At 43.2% G+C, this 19,559-nt stretch overlaps 1 protein-coding gene across 5 annotated transcripts; it reads right to left on the bottom strand.

The window, feature by feature from the left end:
* Nucleotides 1-1,481: 1,481 nt before the first annotated feature.
* TATDN3 (TatD DNase domain containing 3) lies at nucleotides 1,482-19,544 on the bottom strand. Of its 5 annotated transcripts, none has more exons than XM_044423250.1 (10): nucleotides 19,423-19,544; nucleotides 17,361-17,393; nucleotides 16,449-16,522; nucleotides 13,256-13,340; nucleotides 13,086-13,148; nucleotides 11,168-11,277; nucleotides 10,234-10,289; nucleotides 7,735-7,847; nucleotides 3,650-3,730; nucleotides 1,482-2,252 (listed from the first exon to the last, which is right to left on the bottom strand). In XM_044423250.1, exons 1-10 carry the CDS (start codon nucleotides 19,471-19,473, stop codon nucleotides 2,109-2,111), a joined length of 810 nt encoding a protein of 269 aa, XP_044279185.1. In that variant the 5' UTR covers nucleotides 19,474-19,544; the 3' UTR covers nucleotides 1,482-2,108. The 5 variants fall into 5 exon arrangements, with proteins under 5 accessions (XP_044279185.1, XP_044279265.1, XP_044279356.1 ...); XM_044423330.1 differs by having other exon boundaries at nucleotides 3,650-3,727; XM_044423421.1 differs by lacking the exon at nucleotides 13,086-13,148.
* Between the last annotated feature and the right edge of the window lie 15 nt (nucleotides 19,545-19,559).

Below are 19,559 nucleotides of genomic sequence, written 5' to 3'. Positions count from 1 at the left end.
CTCAGTGCATGACTGAAGAGAGCAATGAAGGATCATGAGACAAGCACCTTTTGACACTTCAGTTTTCATTTGCTGCTATTGCACTGGCACTTCAGAGCTGGTTTACTGTTGTGGCTGCTACAGGAAGTGCTAACTTTCTTCCTCCCATCCATTTTCACAATACATCTGTGAGGTTGGCAATTTGTATTCCTATTCACTCAAACTGAAATCATGATTGAGGGCACAACTCTATATGCATTGGGGGGAGGGGGGCATGACAACAGAATTGTATCGGATAGAGCCTGTGGCACACAACCCAGTCAAGAGGGCTATAAAACTCCACACTTGGAGTACTGCAGCTGCAGAGACGCTCTTTGCCTCCCTGCTCTGCATTTTTGCTAGACAGCCATTTTTTCATCTGGAGCACTTCAGTGGGCGAAGGAGGCTGGGCAGCCTCAGGAGACCTTGCATCTTGGCTTCTGCAGCCTCGTCTCTGCCTTCCCAAATGCCCCTTTACCCTCCCTGAGGTTGTCGCCCTGAGGTGCCTTCTATGCTGACAGGGAGGGTGGTTGAAGCTCCAGATCCCAGCTGCATGGTCAGAGCACTGTCTCCCGCTTGGCACCTGGGAGCAGAGGCAGAGGAGAACCAGGCAATGCCTAGGGGTCCCAGGACTGATTTCTCCCTCACTGAGGGCAGCTTCAGGTTTGCTGTTCATATGCATGTACAGCCAAAGCAAAGAAAGTGTCCATCCATGTGCCTTTGCTCTGTCCAATGACTGCACATACCTGATTTACCGAGGATACAGATTTTGAGAACTTGCTGCCAGACACAGCTTCCCACTGTGTGCCCTGGGCCAGTGTGGCGCAGCAGGAAGAGTGTCAGACTGGGACTCGGGCGTTCTGGATTGTGCTCTTCACCCACGTGGCCCACTGGGTGACTCTGGGCCAGTCACTGCAGCTCACATGGTTGCTGCAGTGGGTGAGGATTTCTGTGGAGAGGGGAACAGTGTGGGCTGCCTTGAGCCCCTTGAAAAAGGGGAAAAGGCAGACTGTGAATGTAATTATAATACAAGGCAATATATTCGTTTGTTTGCGTGTTTAAAACTTTTCTAGACCATCCTTTACCAAAGTCTCAAGACGGTTTAACAATACAATGTAAAATAAAACACAGTGTCCTAAAAAGTTCAACTGACAATAAAACCCCAATTAAAACAATCAGATCTTAAAACATTGGGAAAATTAAAAGGTTTTAGCCTGGCACCAAAAAGAATAAAGCGATGGTGCCAGGAGAACCTCTCTGGGGAGAGAATTCCACAACTGGGGCCCTTCTCCGGGTAGTCACCCTCCCAATCTCCCAACCTTCAGGGAGGGCACCCAGAGAAGAGTGTCTGCCCCAGATCTTAAGGGGTGGGTAGGCATGTATGAAAGGAGACGCTCCTTTTCAGTTTGCAGAACTGTGTATGCTAGTCTGGACTACATTGAAGAATGACATGCATAAAGAAATGAAATAGACACGACTTTATTATTACATTCCATTTATATCTCACATTCTTCTTGTGAAGACTCCAAGGTAGCTTACATAGCTTCATTTTATCCTCACAACAACCCTGTGAGGTAGGATGGGCTAAGAGTCTCTGACAGGCCCAAGTCACCCAGCGAGCTCCACAGCCAAGTGGGGACTAGAATCTGGATATCCTGAGTCCCTACTCCAAGCACCCCAACCTCCACAACCACACTTTTAGCAAACAAGATCCTTTTTATGTTTGTTTATTAGGCCCAAAGAGAATACCTTAACAGATATTAAATTTAAAGAGTTCAATAGTCAAGAGGGTTCTTATTTAGAATAAAAATCTGAATGAACATAAACAGAATTGAATGGCATTGTGTGGGATGCAGTTCAATTGATAAAATGATGGAAGAAACAAAGACAGAACCATCCAAACTTAAAATTATGCAGCCTGTGAAGTCACATTCACATGAAGGTCAGAGCAAGATGGCACAGAAATCAGGGCTTTAGATTAAGACACATCAGAACTGGAGGTGGTGGCAATGTTTTCAGCCCCAAGGGATGCATGTGCTACTGGGGGGCAGGTCAGCTGCCGGTCTCCCACTTCAGAAAGAGAAGATAAGCTATTTCCGGAGAAAGTTTTTCAGTTTGGGGAAGATCTTCTGTGCATTCTGTGTTGTCACCTCTAGAACTTCTTCCACTGAAATGCCTTTTAGTTTAGCAACATATTCTGCAGCAATGAAGATATTCTTTGGTTCATTCCTCACCTGAAATAGAAACACAGGAGGTCTCCAGTGAGACCTATTGCCGACTTCAATTTGCTTTGGAACAAAAGGCTGACAAATGGGTTCCAGCTGAGCTATCCTCTGCGCCTTAATAATTGCACATTCACCACTGGTTCACCCGAAAGCAGGCCTTCCTAGTCTCTACTGCTCACCTCTTCCATTTCAGCTATTAAGATCTAGGAGGGTTTTTATGCCCTGAAGTTGCCACCTGCCCTAATGCCTGCAGCACCTGCCTACGAAGTCAACAATACTTCAGCATTCAGGGCATGTTGTACCATTCGGCAGTGTGGCGTGCACACCTCAGGCGGCTCTTTTGGGGTGTCATGAAAAGGCAGCAAATAATTAACTATTTAATGCATTCTTGTATTTTTACGCCCATGAGAAGTGCTTGTGGATTTTTCTGCCTTGGGTACCAAAAGAATTTGGCCAGCCTGGTTACTATGTACTTGGACTTAGAGAGGTGGTGCCACATTGCCTCAGGCAGTACATCGCCTTGGCCTGAGCTTGCAAGCCCTCCTTAGGAAGAAGGGCTACATGCTCAGAGGCAGGGCACATGTGGGAGGTGCAGAAGGTTGCAGTTCCATCCACAGAATCTCCAAGTACCGAAAAACTCTGGCCGGAAATCCTGTAGAGCTGCTGCCAGTCAGTATCAAGAACACTGGGTTAGCTGGATGCATGCTCTGACTCCGCGTACGGCATCTTCCACTGGTCTTCTTTCCCCCAGGTGCCTTTGAGTCTCATAGGTGGGTAGTGGAAAAGCCAAAAGGCAATCAGCAGACGCCTGCAACTTGCCAGGCTCCTCATGTTCCCCGCTTCCCCTTTTCTACCTCAAGGTCTGGCTCTGGAAAACCTGGCTTCGGAGATGATGCCAACATGCTGCTTCTCCAGCAGAAGGGCAGCTCATGAACTGTGCTGCATCTCAGAAAAGCTGGACCAGTGCGGCATGGGTGAAGCCTCCGGTATTTGCGACAGCCTGTGGGCATCCCTGCTGTATTCTCACACCTGGGGTTACGTCATGCCTAGCAGTTCAGACATGCCTTCCTGCAGAAAAGCCTTCCACAACCTTGTTTGCTCTCCCAATGTTTTACACCATAACGCCAAGCATTCCTGACCACTGACTGGGGCTGATGGGAGTTGAAGTCCAAAACATCTGGAAGGCACCAGGTTGGGGAAGGCTGATGCTCTATTCGGCACTCATCCAACCAGCCAATGCTCGGCAGTTTGTAGTGCCACCCCTTAAGAATCTTCTCCCTTCTTTACTCCTCAGTGTCTTGTCACCTTCCTGAATTTCAGTTGGTATCACCTGTTTTGTCACAGCCTATTACCTTTTGGCTGCTATTGCTGATCTTGATGACCTAGGAGTACAGATGATCCTTTACCTGTTTCTCAGGACCTAGAGCAGGAGAGTCAGTTTCTAAGCAAAGGCTTTCTAGGGGCAGCTGTTTCACAAGTTTCTGCTTCTTGAAGGAAATGAAAAAGGACAGTTAATGTCTACAGTTTCTGAACAGGCAAAGCAAACATTAAATGAAGCAGAGCTGTCCTCTGGAAAAAAGGTTGTTAGCTGATCAATCACCTCTTTTATCCAAAGAAAAGCAATTAAGAGTACAATCTTATGCACGTTTAGACAGAAGAAGGTCCTAAGCAGCCTATGCCCAATGTGAACAGAAATGTTTCTTTTCAGAGTACCAAACCTTTGTTTATTTTAAATTACTTAAGAGCACAACTGTATGCTTCTTTAAAACAAAAAAAAAAAAACTGGTATGGGATTGTGCTTTAAGTTACAAGCCATGGGTAGTCAGGGTGACTTGTTTTGCCCACAAACAAGCCACCCTTCAGCAAGTAGTCTGGGCTGACAACCCACCATGGCTTATCATCCACAATGGGTTGTCATGTTATGCAACCCAGAATATTTATTTTCCATTCCCTGTTTCAGAAGCTTAAGAGTGAAAAAACAGTTCACAAATATAGACAATAATGTGGGCTGGATAAAAATTAAAAATGTGTTTTTTAATTTAAATTGGATTTTTACTTTAAATCAGGTTTATTTTAAATAAAGTGCTTTTTGAGGAAAAATCTATCTAAAGGTAGTTTCCTGTTTAAGATACATTATACTCCAAAGGTTATTCATCATGTAATAAGGATTAGTTTTTAATTATGTAGCATGAGGCTGTATATTCATCCAATGTTTAAATGTTTAGGCAAATGAATTCCATTAATCCAGTCACAATGTCATGCTCTTCCAGAGGTTTCTGTAAGCTTATTGGACAGTTTTTCTGATTGGAAGATATTATCACAGATGCTTGGTTCTGCAGTTCTCAAAACAGTGAATTTGTGTCTGCAGAGATCACATGCATCTTCTTCACAGCAAAAATGTTATAAAATAAACATACAGAGTTGAGAAAAAGAACTTAACCCCACTGTTCTTTTGCAAATCTATGCACACAGAATCAATCCCTTACCAAGAGTTAAGTGCTCAGTTTCAAAAAATTCAATGAATAGAAGAAGATTTTGGGTAGTGAAATAGAACTGCACAAGAAGCTAAGTGTGAGGCGGGAGCGGCAAGCAGTAAAAATGAAAGTGAAACCTTCAGGGGAGAATACTCCACAAGCCTTTGGATCCTTTTGTGTATGGCCTGAGGTTTATTGCATTATTGTTTCCCTGGAGGAGAAAACCTATAATGGCAGTCAGCTGTAAAAGAGACCTACTTTGGGAATATTTTAATAAAGTTCCTCTACTTATGGGTACAGCAAGCACACATGCAAATTATGTAGAAAACAATGATTTAAATTTAGTCTTACTGACCTGTGATTTAAATTGTGATTTAAATTGATTTGATTTCAATCAAATCCACACTGCAAAAATGTTTTCTTAATTCTCACAACCACTGGTAAAAAATTGTTCCAACTATTGAATCAAGGAAATCAAATAAATTAACACAGTATGCATATACATATTTACTTAGAAGTAAGTTATATTCATGTTAATGGAACGTCTTCCCAAGTAAAGGTATAGGATTGCAACCTAACTATGCAATCCTTTAAATGAATTTCCTCTGCATTCAGCATTGTTTACTTGCGGGTAAGCATAAATGAGGTTTCAGGCTATTTGCTCTCTCTTGCGTGTAATACATCAGAAGCTTGCAAACATTTTATGTCATTACCATAATTGTCAATTTACAAAACTGCAGTCATGATCAATAATGAGAGGAGCTCCTTTGAATTATGGTTCCATGGAAAGCAGCTTCCTGTTCCTATTGGTATACTGTTGCTTTTATTTATTATCCTAAATTAGAACAATCTTTAACTTATAAAGAGGGAGGAAATGGCTTTTCCACCTTTTAATCCACAGGGCCATTTCAATGACAATGGCAGGATCTCCATCCCCAGGCAATACATGGGAGGGGTACTTATCCGTATTGCAGGGAATTTATTTGTACAGCTCAGAAAAACAAATTTGAGTCAGATTTTCAGCTGTGCTGCAGCGAGGAAGGAAATATCCTCTAAGGTTCAAGGAATAGTTCCAGGCCTTCAATAAAGGGTCAGCAAAACTGATCCTGCATCACTGCAGCCAAAAAGGAGCAGATAGCCTTGTCATGCAACACAAGGACCTGGCTGTTATGTAACAACAATCCATGGCTTAAACAGCCCATGGGTTGCCATGCTTGAGTGGACAGCGTGCGCTAAACAACCAAGCAGTTAATCTATACTATATTGGTTGATTTAGGCCCCAAACAACTCATTGGTCTGGGTTCAAATGCCACTCTCCAAACCTACAAATGAGCCTATTATAGGTTGTTGTAGGGTTTGCTTTCTCCCACTCATCCCCAGAAGCGTTGCTTTAACCCATGAGTTGCTTGAACTGGCCAAAAAGAGAAAAGTAACAGAAAGATAGCACTTTACAGGAATTAATTGCCTCCAAAATAAAGAAAGAAATGTTCCATAATGTCAAAATCTCTGTTTTGTTGGAAATGCCCAGCTATTGGTTGTATCCAACATCAGTCCTACATAAAGTAATCCCACCAAATGAACAGGACTTTAGTCATAACTAGCTTCAGTCCCATCCATTTCACTATGTCTGCTCTAAGTAGCCTAATGCTGGATGCCATCTGCTATATTGCTTGCACACTTGAACCAAGCAGTTTAGCAATAGGGACCAACGAGGCCCCATCAGGAGATCTTTTAGGGGATGGGGATTGACTAGTCTGAGTCTTACGGCTTCACGGAGCTCTACTTGCTTCACCGGGACAGGAAGGGAAACTGTACCACTCAGCCCGGAAGGAAGCAGGTGCCCTTGGGAGCCAAAAGGCTTGCAAAGCCATTCGAACCCCACTCTCAGGCAGCAGATCCTAAAGGGAAGCACATTCCACTGCCAAGAGAAACACACACCCTAGCCAGCGCTCTGGAGAGTCATGCTGGTGCTCTCCTGGGATGGCTGGCTCAGCTCTCTGGAGTGCCAGCTGACTGATGCTTTGCTTTAAGGACTTCCTTGGAGCGTGGCAACAGATGGGGAGGTTCCTTGGAAGCCCAGCTAGCCACTCAGAGGGGAGAACAGCCAGCACCACTCTGTGAATGGTCCTTCTATAAAATGATGTATTTGTGGGAAATCACCTGAGCTGCCACAATACAGCTGGTCTAGACGCTACTTCCTTGCCACTGCCCTGAGGGAAAGACCCCTCGAGCAGACACTGAGGGAGGAGAATGGCCTGCCACTGCAGCCACCATGCGGGGAGGAGGAGGAGGAGGAGGAGGGCGGCAATTGCTGCTTGGGAAGAGGGGAAACTGTTGCCACTAGTGTGGTGGGTGGAGGGGGAGGAAAGTGGGCGGCAACAGGGGGAAAAGGAGGAGGTAGAAGTGGGCAGCCACTGCCACCATCAAGACAAGGGTGCCAGGAGAGGAGAGAGGGCAGCAGCACACCCTTCTGCCTCGGCAGGAGGTCTTGCATCAGCGCTGTCAGTAGAGGCCTTTGTTGTTATTTGGTGCTGTCAAGTCGTCTCTGGCTTATGGTTCTCCTATGAATGAAAGCCCTCCAAAATATCCTGTCCATGACAGCCCTGCTTAATTGTTCTAACTTCAAGGCTGTGGCTTCCTCCATCTCTTATTTGGCCTTCCTTATCTTTTTTTGCATTCAACTTTTCCTAAAGTGATTGTCTTCTCCAGGGAGTTTTGCCTTCTCACGATGTTCCCAAAGTATGAGAGCCTCAGTTTTGTCATTTTTGCTTCTAGGGGAAGTTCTGGCTTGGTCTAGGACTCCTTCTGTCAGTCCAGGCCCAGCTGGCCTTACAGAGGTGGTCTCCTCAGTTTGCCTCCTCAGGGTGGCCTTCTCTGACAACCCTGGAACTGACCTCCAGCCTGTTTGGACCAGGTTGTTTTCATATCTGAGCCTTTAAGATCCCAACAGGTCAGTGTCAGGAGATTTGGGATACGAACAAGAAACCTTGTGGAAGCCACTGCCCCTTGAATCTTACTTGTTCGCTCCTTATAATGGAAGGAGGAATGGAGAAGAAATAGCCAGCCTTCACCCCTTCCATTGCCACCGAAGGCTTGCCATCAAATGCATGGAGCAGCACCCTTTCAGCACCTGCAAGGAACCACATCAAAAGAATGTGTGTTTCCAGAAAAATTAATGGCAGAAATCAGATAGGTCAGGAAAATTACACAGCAAAGCTCCACAAGGTGCTAATACATAGCAGGGCATTTGATGTTTGTGGAGTTTCGATCTGGGCTTCTATCCCTTTGCCCTTTATTTTATAGCCATCAATGTGATCTCCTGACTTGGCTGGCAGAAGCCTGACCCAAAGCCAGAAGTCTTCTAAGAATAGGATCACACATGATGCCCACGAAATTTCAGCCCAGCACACAAGATCCTATCCTATTGTTTGCGTAATTTCTTACTAAATCTGTGGTGGAAAAAATTGAAAGTTTTTCTCAGGTTATGAGAAGAGATATTTGTGGAAGGACAAAGTCTAACTATACTATTCCCTTTAAGTTAGTCTTCAGCTAAAGAGCTGAGATTCAAAGATTCATTTGATCTACGTTCAACTCCCACTCTTAATCCCCAAATCTCCTTCAAGCTCACTGGCTGACCTTGGGCCAGTTGCTACCTCTCAGCTTAACCTACCTCAAAAAATTGGGATGAGGATTTTAAAAAATAGGAGAATAGGAGGTATAATATATACTATCATGAGGGTAGGGAGAAGACAGGATATAAAATAGATACCACTACATATTTCTTTATTTATTAAATCTGCATGCCGCTTTTCTCCTGAAGTGCTTGAGACAGTTTATCTCACATAATAGTACAAACTGTAAGAGACACATTTTTTTCAAAAGGAAAAATAATGGGGGCAGAAGAGGAAAACAAGCCTATCCAAGCACCTGTTCTTTTATGCCATTAAAGAATAACATTACATAGTGACTGGGAAGAATAGTCTCTGCAGGAGAATATCCTGGGAGCTAAAGACCCTCCTGCCATCTTTTCTTGCGTTCACTTCTATAGGTTGGCTACATACTGGATGTGCATTAGTGCACCTCTGATCATCTTCACTACCCTGAGGTACAGGGACTGACAGACTGACTGATGTACACTAATGCAACCTGCCCCACAAACCAGCATAACCGGGGTGCTGGTGTCTCTACACTGTGGCAGCAACAGGACTGGCTTGTAGAATCATAGAACAGAAGAGCTGGAAGGGGCCAGAGGGCCATGGGGCCCAACTCCCTGCTCAGTGCGGGACACCCTGATGAACCATCCCTCTCAGACGGCTCTCCAGTTGTTCTGTTCTATGTCCTTCTTGACCAAACTGATACAGATACACAGCCTAACTATGCGCTGGATGTGGAATTCTAATACCCCATGCAAAAGTAAAAAAGCAGAGGGACAGTGGCTGTTCTGTCTGGACCATCCATGTGCAGAAGTGTTCTCTGCCACACTGCAGGCTGGGCAACTTGAGGATCTCCGGATGTTCAGGCCTGCAACTCCCGTGTGTCCTCACAAGAGGCTGTGCTGCCTCAGAAGGATGAGAATCATAGGCCAGAACTTCTGGAGAGCCACGAGTTGCCCAGCACTGGCATTCTGAGTCCCATAATGGAGAGGCTTTAGCTTTGGGGGGGGGGGGGGAAACCCTATGTAGGCCAGACCTTTGCCTTATATACAATAGCACAGTTAGGTGTCTTAGACTCGGGACAATGGGTCATATCTAGTGTTGCCCCAGTGCTGTGCTTGTATAAACCAATTGCTTATGCAATGGGGAAACATGGCAAGCTTTCTTTCAACTAAAGGCCTGGCGGACAAGCTTATGCTAGCAAAATATCAGCACTAGCACTGGGGTTACAATGAACACTAGCCAATGGTCTTACTTATTTATTTAGATTTAGGCTGTGCTCATCTTGATTAAAAATACATTGAAGCAGTTTACAAGAAGATTAAAGTACATTACTACACATTGTGCTATACTTTAAAACAATTAAAATACATAACAGTTACTAAAAAACATAGATACAATGCATTTAAAACGGATAAAAACATTAAAACCAATATCCACAATATGCCTTTCCTGTACTTTAGATTACAGCACGTACTCCTTGCCTTACTCCGGGATAGAGTAAGCTAGTCCTGCCAAGCTGGGGGCACTCCTGCTCATTCAGCTCAGTGGGACCCCGATGCCTGCCCCCAAATCCCAGCCTGATGCCAGCCTGCTCATATCTAAAGACGAAGCACTGCTAACTGCAACAACGATCCAGACCCTCACACAGCTGCACTTGTTGAGTTGAACTGAGCATGGCTTTGAAACTTACACTGGATCAAGGAAACTAAATTATAAATTGCTACTTGTGAAACTGGTTCTCACGTTTCTCATCCAAAGGAAATCATCTGCCCCTGTAGGAAATGGGCCCCAAATCGAGTGTCCATGTATTTTGGCAAAAGACAAACCAAACAAACATAAATCAAATCAAACAAATTATACCTTGCTCCTTTAAGAGGTTAATGGTTGGCCTTCCAGCTGAGCGGGAGTGGACATTTCTAGGATAAACAAGAAGAACAAAAGAGATCAGCGGGAGATTTTAGCAGAAACTTGCTGGCTTTTTATGGCCGGATAAACCAGTTCTAAGGGGGGAGCACAAGTGCATTATATGCTTTTAAGATTGATTCAAGCTAGATATTTTAACTTATTGTTATCTACCCCAAGCCTTCAGAGCAGGCTATTTTAAAATTTCTATAAACAAGTAAACAACTACATTTTTTCATGGTTCACAGAGCTTCTGATTATAACAAAATGGGGAGAAAGGAAACCATTATTAGTGTAATTTCTGGAAACATCTCAAAGCACTGGACAAATATTATACAACACAGCTTATTAGCCTGAAAATGCAGCAGCATTTTCTCCACGAGTACAGGAAACATATGCAGTAAAAGATCAATGCAAGCTACAGTAATAATTTTAATAAGACAAGCTTGTAACAGAGCTGCTGAATCTCTTTCAGCCCAAGGATCACATACAGTTCCCAAGAAGCTCTCTGGGGCTGCATTCCAGGAGTGGGTGGAGCAGAAAGCAAAAGAAATAGAGCCCAAATACTTAAGCATAAAATGCTTACTGCTTGCAACTAAGGGGCGATGTCTCAACCTTTTAGAATGGGGAGAAAATTGCAAGAGCTAGGAAACCACCAAATAATCAACAATCAGGGAGGGGGACATGGCTTTTTGAGGTGCCCCATCAGCCAGTTTAGGATCACAGGCAAGATGGAACTGATCCATGAGCCCGAGGATGCACACTCATTATTCATGACAAACTTATTAATTAGTCATTTGGACACTAATCACTACAAAGGGACATAAAATTGAAATGCATTTTTCCTAACAATAAAAATAATGATCTTACTAGCAACACACACAAGACCTACAAAGGCAAATCTAGTTGTTTTGCAAGTTGAATCTGTTTGATCAAGACTTGTCTTTGCCTTTCCTTCTGCTCATCAGTACTTGCAATTCTGGGAGTGAAATCCAAACCAACCTAGCAAAAAATGGAGAAATAAGATTTTCTTCCTCTCCTAAAATGACTGTAAGAGTATTTTTCTTTTCTTAGCACCACAGTTATAAATACAGTCAGTTAGAAGCAATAACAAAAATATGAACTGCACAGGCTCTAATAGCAGTGCACATTTAACAAAAATATATTATGGAAGCTTTGCTATAACTGTGAAACACCTGAGATCCTTAATCAGCCACTCAGCAATCCACCAGGTGAGTAGTTTTTAACACTTTTCAAAACAGATGCTGACTGCTGTTCAAAAGCCAACAATATGCTGGGAGTTTAAGGGCCACATCAAACCTCGCAAAATTCCTACTGGGAAAATGCTCCCTATGGAGGAAATACCAAGCAATGCATAAGTAGATCATCACACATAACAACACATAAGTGTTCTGTAGAAAATAACGCACTCCTCATAGTTTAAGCATGTATTCATGCATTATGCTGCAAGTTTTCTTGCACAATCTATGATGCAATCACAATCACAGATGAATGTACTTCAGCCCAGTTGTGCTTTTTGGAACATGGTAGCCTGCCAAACACCACTTCCTAGCTGGGAATGCATGCCTGGGTGTTTTAGTCATAGACTCATGGAATAGTAGAGTTGGAAGGGGCCATGAAGGCCATCGGGTCCAACCCCCTGCTGTTGCAGGACACCAAGTCACACCATCCCACTCAAATGGCTGTCCAGTTTCTTTTTGAAGGTATCTAGTGTGGGAGAGCCCACCACCTCTCTAGGCAGCTGGTTCCATTGTCGTATTGTTGTGACAGTGAGGAAGCTTTTCCTGATGTTCAGGCTGAATCTGGGTTGTCACAACTTGAATTGGTTATTCCGTGTGCCCTACACTCTGGCATCAGCAAGAAGAGATCTTGACCTTCCTCTTTGTGACAGCCTTTGAGGTACTTATAGAGGTACCATGTCCCCACCACACAAATAGTCACACAAATGTCTATGAAGGAAGCATCAATAATAGGTATGGCTGGGCACCTGCAGATGATCTCCATCCCAGGAAGGACCCATCTACAAAAACTCCCTAGAGGTGCTCCTCCTTTTCAAGCTGGCAACCTGCTTCACCTGTCTATATTTCTGACTCATCCAACAATGGTGGTGCGAAAGGGAAAGCATAAGATGGCACTGCCAACCTGCCCACGGGTTATTTGTCTGCCAAGTAAGTGGTGGCAATGATGAGAAAGAGAATGAAGGACAAGAGCAGCTACTAAGAAGGAAGAGAAGATAAACTCACTGAAAAGGGGGACCATTCAGCATAGACTCACTGAGGAAGGGGGCCATTGAGGGTGCCTTGCCCAAGGGCCCTTGAAAACCTGCAGCATGCACTACATGCATTGTATATTAGCTTCTACACTGCATATTATTTTCTACACCAAAGGGTAATTCTGTGCATGTTTATTCAGAAGAAAGCTCACTGAGTTCAGTAGGACTTACCATCAGGTAAATGTATACAGGATTGCAGCCGCAGCTTACCTTGTGCTGCACAGCTCCAATCCTAGATGCAAGATGACTTCAATGGACCCCCTTCCTCGGTAAGTCTTTCTTCTCACCACTGCTCTTGCTATTCATCCTCTTGCTTTAACAGGCAATGATCAGTGGACAGGCGCCTGCGCCCCCTTCTTGCCAGCACCATTAAATGAGTAAGTTCCACCCAACCCACTGTAAGCCCCAAGAGCAAAAATGCTTTGGTACTGCACCGCACCAAGCCTTCTGCCAAGGAGAACTATTACCTCTAAAGCATACCATAGCATACAAAGAAGGTTGTGGAGATGTGACTTGCCTCTCCAATGGCCAACAGCTGGTCTTTATAGAGCTCTATGAGTGGCAATGCTTCATCTACATCCTGCAGGAAGATCATGTGTAAGTGCAAGATGAACACTGGCACCTCAGACAGCTGAGAAACACTATAGGAAGGACAAAGTACTGCAATGCCATTGGTTTCCATGTTACCTTTAATGTAACACTGCTCTCAAGTCCTGCTGGACTAGTTTGAACTGGATGAATGCCAAGACATGGAAAGACAAATCCTGGGTACCTGGACATGAGCACATGTTAAGGGGTTAGAAAGCTCAGATATATGTTGCTGCCTAAGCTCCAAACAAACACTACATGAAAGACTAAAAAGAGAACAGCCTTTGACATTCTAGTTAACACTATAATTTAAAATGAAAATTCTAGACCAAAATAATATAAGAAAATATAACCAGGTTTTATCTCTTCCGATTGCTTGATTGTTAACAGTAGTATTGTCAAGTTTTATCTCCTGATTTTGGGTAATGCTTAGAATCAACTCCAGTACAGCGTATTTTATATAAAACAATACCAACCAATGATTCTGTTTTACTAGGAAGTAAACTGGTTGTGCAAATCCCACAAAAGACCAGGGTTAAGACCAGGGGAGGGTAAATTCTGGAGGCCCTGGAAAACTCCTCCAGCCATCCTCTACCTGCATACCCTGCCAAAAAGAAGATGAAGAGGAATAAGATCTGTTTAGGAAATAAAATCACACAAATCCATGCTACAGAGCACTGAGACAGGCAGCCTGTGGAAGACTTGGCTGGCACTGGGGAAAGCATCTGCTATTCGTAGTGCCAGATGAGTCCCCAGCTTTGGATGACACATAAGAGGACTCAGCCAGCAGAGGAAGAATAGATGCTCCTTTCAGTGCCAGCTGAATCCCCCATCACCCTAGTTTCCACTGTAATCTCCCATCTCTGTTTGGGGATCCTTGAGGGGTTGGGGCTTAAAGGCTGAGCACTGCCACCTTGAGGAGCCCAAGAAGGTTTTGCAGGCTGGGTATGGAACCTCGGCAGGCTGGATTGGGCGCAGTCAGGTGGATCCACAGCCCTGTGCTAAATGTTCTAGTCCATCTGCCTCTGCCTTGCACCCATTATCCAGATCTGTTTCATTGCACTTTACGACTCTGATGTCAATTAAACAGAAAACAAAAAAGTCTTCAACATCCCCTTTCACCCATTCATCATAACTGACTAAACTCTACACTGATTTTACAAGTTTTCTGCCTAGGGACACCTCTGATATATGTCATTTTCATACAAGTTGCCAAAAGAAAGCACATTGAGGGAGCAAGGGAAGGAAAACAAATCCCTCCAAACTCTCTCAAAATTTGAACGCTGTCCTGCACAAACCGCTGTACCTATCCTTCCAAAACTTTGCAAAGGTTCCCAGCTGCAAAATCCTGCACCTATTTGTCTGAAACATGTCGAGCTTAAATCACTCAAAAAGACCAAATATTCCTGCAAATTTCATCCAATTATGTCAAATGCTCAAAAAGCTATAGCAATGTTGTTGATTTCCAATATATTAAATCAAAAGCACAAAGCTTGGGATTACCAAACTGGGATTTTGGTTCACACCCTGAGTTTACATAGGTGGCCTTGGAATTGGTGCAAGGCAAATAAAGATGTTATCCATATCAGGCCCTAAATCAGGAGTGGGCAACACATGCACTGTGGGCATGCGCTGTTGCTGTGGCTGCCGCCTTGTCAAATATGGCAGCAAGAGAGGGGTGGTGGTTGTTATTGCTGTTTAGATGGAAAAGGGGGCATCAGTAGCAATACAGAGTACTAAAAGAGACAAACTGAAAGTTGCTTGCAAACCTCATGTGACATTTTTAGCACTTTATAGCTACTGCAAAGCACTAACAAGTTCAAATTTAGGGCCCAAGAAAGCCAAATCTGACCCTTTCACTGAGAAATGCAAAATGGGGGGATGACATCATTGGCTGTGCCACGCTCACTCACATCCATCAGCCTTTGGAGGATGAAGTGGGGGAAGCAATTCGACCTCCACCCAAAAAAAGTTCTGCACCCTGATCTAGGATTGTCCAAACATGCCCACTATGACAGCAAATTATGAGTTAATTAAACAACCCACTCTTTTCCATGGTATATGGCACCATCATTTTAAATATGTAACCTTCAATCAGCTTGATTGGAAGTAGTTCCATGACATACTAACCCATCACTACATGTTAAGTGTGGTTTAAACAACTCATAGTTAACTTAATTACTAATTATAGGTTAACTATGGGTTGTTTAACTCATGATTAACTCACATTAGTATTATTTATTTCATTCCTATACCACCCAGCCAGCTTTGGTTTTGGGGTAGTATAGAAATGAAATAGATGATACCTAGTTTCATACCTCACATAAACCTTCTAATCAGAGGTTGTATATTCAAAATTGTGGCAGCCTGCAAACACAGCAAAATGTTCAGTTAATTAATTAACCCACAATTTGCTGCTATTATACATGAACAGAATCAACCTCCCAGGTCCCACGGGAGCCACCAAATTTCTTTTAATGTTCCTGCTACTGGGAAAGAGAGACCAAGCAAACTGCACTTAACAGTTCCTGCAATATATTACTTCAAACCCTTTTCCCCAAAGCCAAAGGAAAGCCACTCACTGTGATCAGAAACTAGAACTGTCTGTCGCAAAACTACATTCCTTCCTCTCCCCAGTTTGGCATTTTCCAACTACGAACAGCTTGGAGATGAGTGTAGCAACTTTTACAAGTGCTTTGTTTGGGTCTCTACATCCTCCAAATTGCTGACAATGTTCTTGTTTCAGTCCATGTTGAAGGAGCCCTATTTTGAATGGATCATCTCCTGAATCTTTCCAAATCACCCTGATTAGTACTGGATTTGAGTGAATCCGGTGTACGCCTAATAGTGACTAGCTCAAGAACATTCAGTGGAAGACTGTAGACTTGAATCATGCTGGTTCTCCAAAAGCACTGTGCACTGTGATTTATATACATACACAATGAATATAATAGAATGAACTCCATCAAATTGCTGAAATATCATTCTAAAATCCTATAGGTAGAATCCAAAAGAGTTATTTCTATGGTGCTCTGGATATTCCAAAAATCCAGTTGGATTTTTGTAGTCTTTTTTTTTTTTAAGAGCAGATGTTCACTGAACACCAAATATATCACAACACGCTTCTCAAAATAAAACAACAAACATAAAATAGTTGCCATGCAGCTTAAGTAGATTCCTTACAAACCAAAACACAGTTGGCTGAATAGAATTAACAGTACCACTATCTGGATCCTAGAATTTAATTATTTTCATCCCACACAATAGGCTGAAAAACTGGAAACATTGGTACCTTTTAGAAAGTTGAATAATTTTTTCAAAATCTGCTAAGTATTCAGCAACTACCACCAAGGCCAAAACTTTAGCCTGAAATAACAGGAAATAAGTTAACTAGAATGGAGAACAAAAATGAGACATCTTATAACCTGATCCTAAATGCAACTATTTGTCAATACCAATTTAAGCGTTACTTCTATATCAGTGGGATTCCCATTTCTTAATTTACCCTATAATAGTTTGGACCATGAAATAAGTTAATGGAAGGGCATTTATGGCATGAGAGTTCCCCTCTAGGCCTTATGGTCTCATATGAGTCCCAAAAAGATTCTCTAAAAATGGGAAAGAGAAGGTATCTTCCTAGGATGGGCTGCTGGGGCTGCAGTATGAAGGTAGAAATAGGAAATCTTCTGCCTGAACTTCTCTAAATTAAAATATCTTGGGGACAAAGTCTGATTGTGGGTGATTTCTCCCCTTCATAACCCCCACCTCCATCTCATATTGGTCAGGGGAGGCTGCCCTCCCCATTGATTGTAGGAGAACACATGACTGGTGGGGGAGAAGTTGGGAAACTTCCCTTCTGTTAACCTCCTTAAGGGCAGAATCCTATCCATATTTAGACAGTAGGAGGTTCTCTAATTCTCAACATCCCTCCAGCCAGCCATATTGGCTAGTATATATGCTCGGAATTGCAGGGCTCCTTTTCTGTTTCATTGGTAGAGAGTTATTTGCTAACTTACCTTAGGATCCAAAGCAGTATTTTGTACTATTGTAATATAAAGCTTTACTAGATATGAACATTCCATTTTATGTAAAACTTTATGCAAAGTTTTATGTAAAACTAATTGGTGATAATCATTCTAGGGCTTAAATATGACAACAGGAACTATGTTACACCTTTAGAAAAATAATGGTTCCAGTTACAAACCTTCTTTGTGTCTTCCAATACACTTTCAATGTCCTGGAAGATATTAAAAATATAGCTATGTTAGTTCTATTAAGCTATGCTATGTTCATTATCTTAGTTCTACTAATATGTTAGCTAGTTTTACTAACATAAGAAAAAGGAAATAGTAAGGGCCACATCGTGAATCTACTTTTTTCTTTTTGCAATAACTCCTCAGTATCAGAGGTCTGAGTTCATATGTCTGTTATGTTGCACAAGCCTCAAAATAAACTGCTCCCAATTGTAGCAGGAATGCATTTTAGACCTGAAACCCCACCTCTCCTTGTATTTTGGTTTCTGAGCAAGTTACTTTTCTTTCAGTCTCACCAGTTCTCCTTCTGTGTCCACTGTCCCAGAAAAGCTGAGGACTCCTGCCCTAAGGCCTAGCAGGAATGGGAGACTTTGTTGGATTGCAAATCCTATAATCCCTAGCCAGCATAGCCAAAGGTAAAGGATGATAGGAGTTGCTGTCTGACAACATCTGGATGACCACATGGTCTATGATGGCAACTACAATAGGTGCTTCTAAATGGAAATTTTAAAAACCAAATTCATATTATTATTATTTCATATGCCACTGAACACCCTGCCTTTCTTGTGAGCTTCTGAAAAGGCATCTTGGGATCGTTTAGCTTACAAAAAAGGGAAGTAAGTGTATACAAATGAGCATGGTGTGGAGAAATCAGGGAGGATGCCATTTTTCTCCATCTCCCATAATTCTAGAATCCAACGGGGTCATCCTATGAAGACTATTGGTAGAAGGTTCAGAACAGGACAAATGAAGACCTTCATGAGGAGCACAGTTAAACTGTGTCACTTCAAAAAGATATAATGATGGCTACTATTTTGGAGAACTTTAAAAGAAGAAGATGGCTTTCAGTGGCTACCAGTCCTGATGGCTAGATGCCACCTCCAGTATCAGAGCCAGTGTGTCTACTTACACCAGTTGTAAGGAAATTGGTCAAGTGGGTAATGTTACACACTGGCCCTCCTTCTGGGTGTCCTACAGGCAGTTGGCTGGCTACTGTGTGAACACAGTGCTACACTAACTAGATGGACTTGCATGGCTTTTCCTATGTTCTCAACTGTGGGAATGTATTTAATTGTTATATTCATATTTCAGCTTTGGTTCAAGGTGCCAAAGGAGGCATAAATGATCCTCTCCATTATATCCTTCAAATAACCCTGTGAGGTAGGTTAGACAGAGTGCCAGTGGGTGTCCCAAAGTCACCCAGTTAGCAGAGATTAGAACCCAGATGAGGATGAAGGTGGGGTCTCAGGCAGTCTAGGTTCCAGTCCCCATTTGGCATTGAAGTTCACTGGGTGACTTCAATCTGGGTGAGGGATGGTGACCCTACATCACAGGATTGTTGGGAGAATAAAATGGAATGGATGAGCAGGATCATAGGTCACGTTAACCCATGCACTACAGTGCAAACAGGATAGTGGACTAGATGGGCTTCTGGTCTTGTCTAGAAAGGCTTATCTTGTGTCAAGAACAGTTTACAAAGGTTTGCTGAGGGAGTGCAATCGAAAGAACAATTACAGTTTACTCAGATATACGGGAAATACATGCAGCTTGTAGGTAGCCCCCAAAGGGACTACAAAGATGGCATCTTCAAGTTGCTTTTATAAATTACATACAAAGTTTGGGAAAGGGGGATCATGTAGGCAGTTTGCTACAGGCACTCGGGAGCATTCCGACAAACAATAGAAAAGGAAGAACTTTCGGAATGGATATACCTTCGCATATCTAAAGTGGGACAGGCATACTATCGCGTACTTAAGGTAGGAAGCAAGACTAGTACCATGGATTCCTGATCAGATCAGGAATCCCACCTTAAGTCTAAAGCTGTTCTTCCACGGTCAGGCTTTCGGCAACTATATCATGGCAGAGCTTTCACTCATTTTGTCCTAACACTTGCCAGACGGGAGGAAAGAGAAACGTGAGCGTGCGTGTGTGTGGGTGATGGGGGGGGGGGGTACCAACCACGGTGGAAAGCACACCTCCCTCCTTCCCGCCCAGCGACTCCCACTCACTCACCGCGTGGAACTCGGGCGCCGCGAGGTGGCAGTGACAATCCACCGCCCCCATCCCTAAATGCGGAACTCCCGCTGGGGAGACCTCAGTTTCCAGCCAGATCTATTTTCGGACATTACCTACTTTTGCTTCAGTGCATC

The sequence above is a fragment of the Varanus komodoensis genome, unplaced genomic scaffold (genome assembly GCF_004798865.1).
Source record: "Varanus komodoensis strain SLA01 unplaced genomic scaffold, ASM479886v1 scaffold1, whole genome shotgun sequence".
Taxonomy (NCBI): Eukaryota; Metazoa; Chordata; class Lepidosauria; order Squamata; family Varanidae; genus Varanus; species Varanus komodoensis.
Note: the sequence above shows the minus strand (reverse complement) of the source record. Positions and strands in the feature narration are given on the sequence as shown.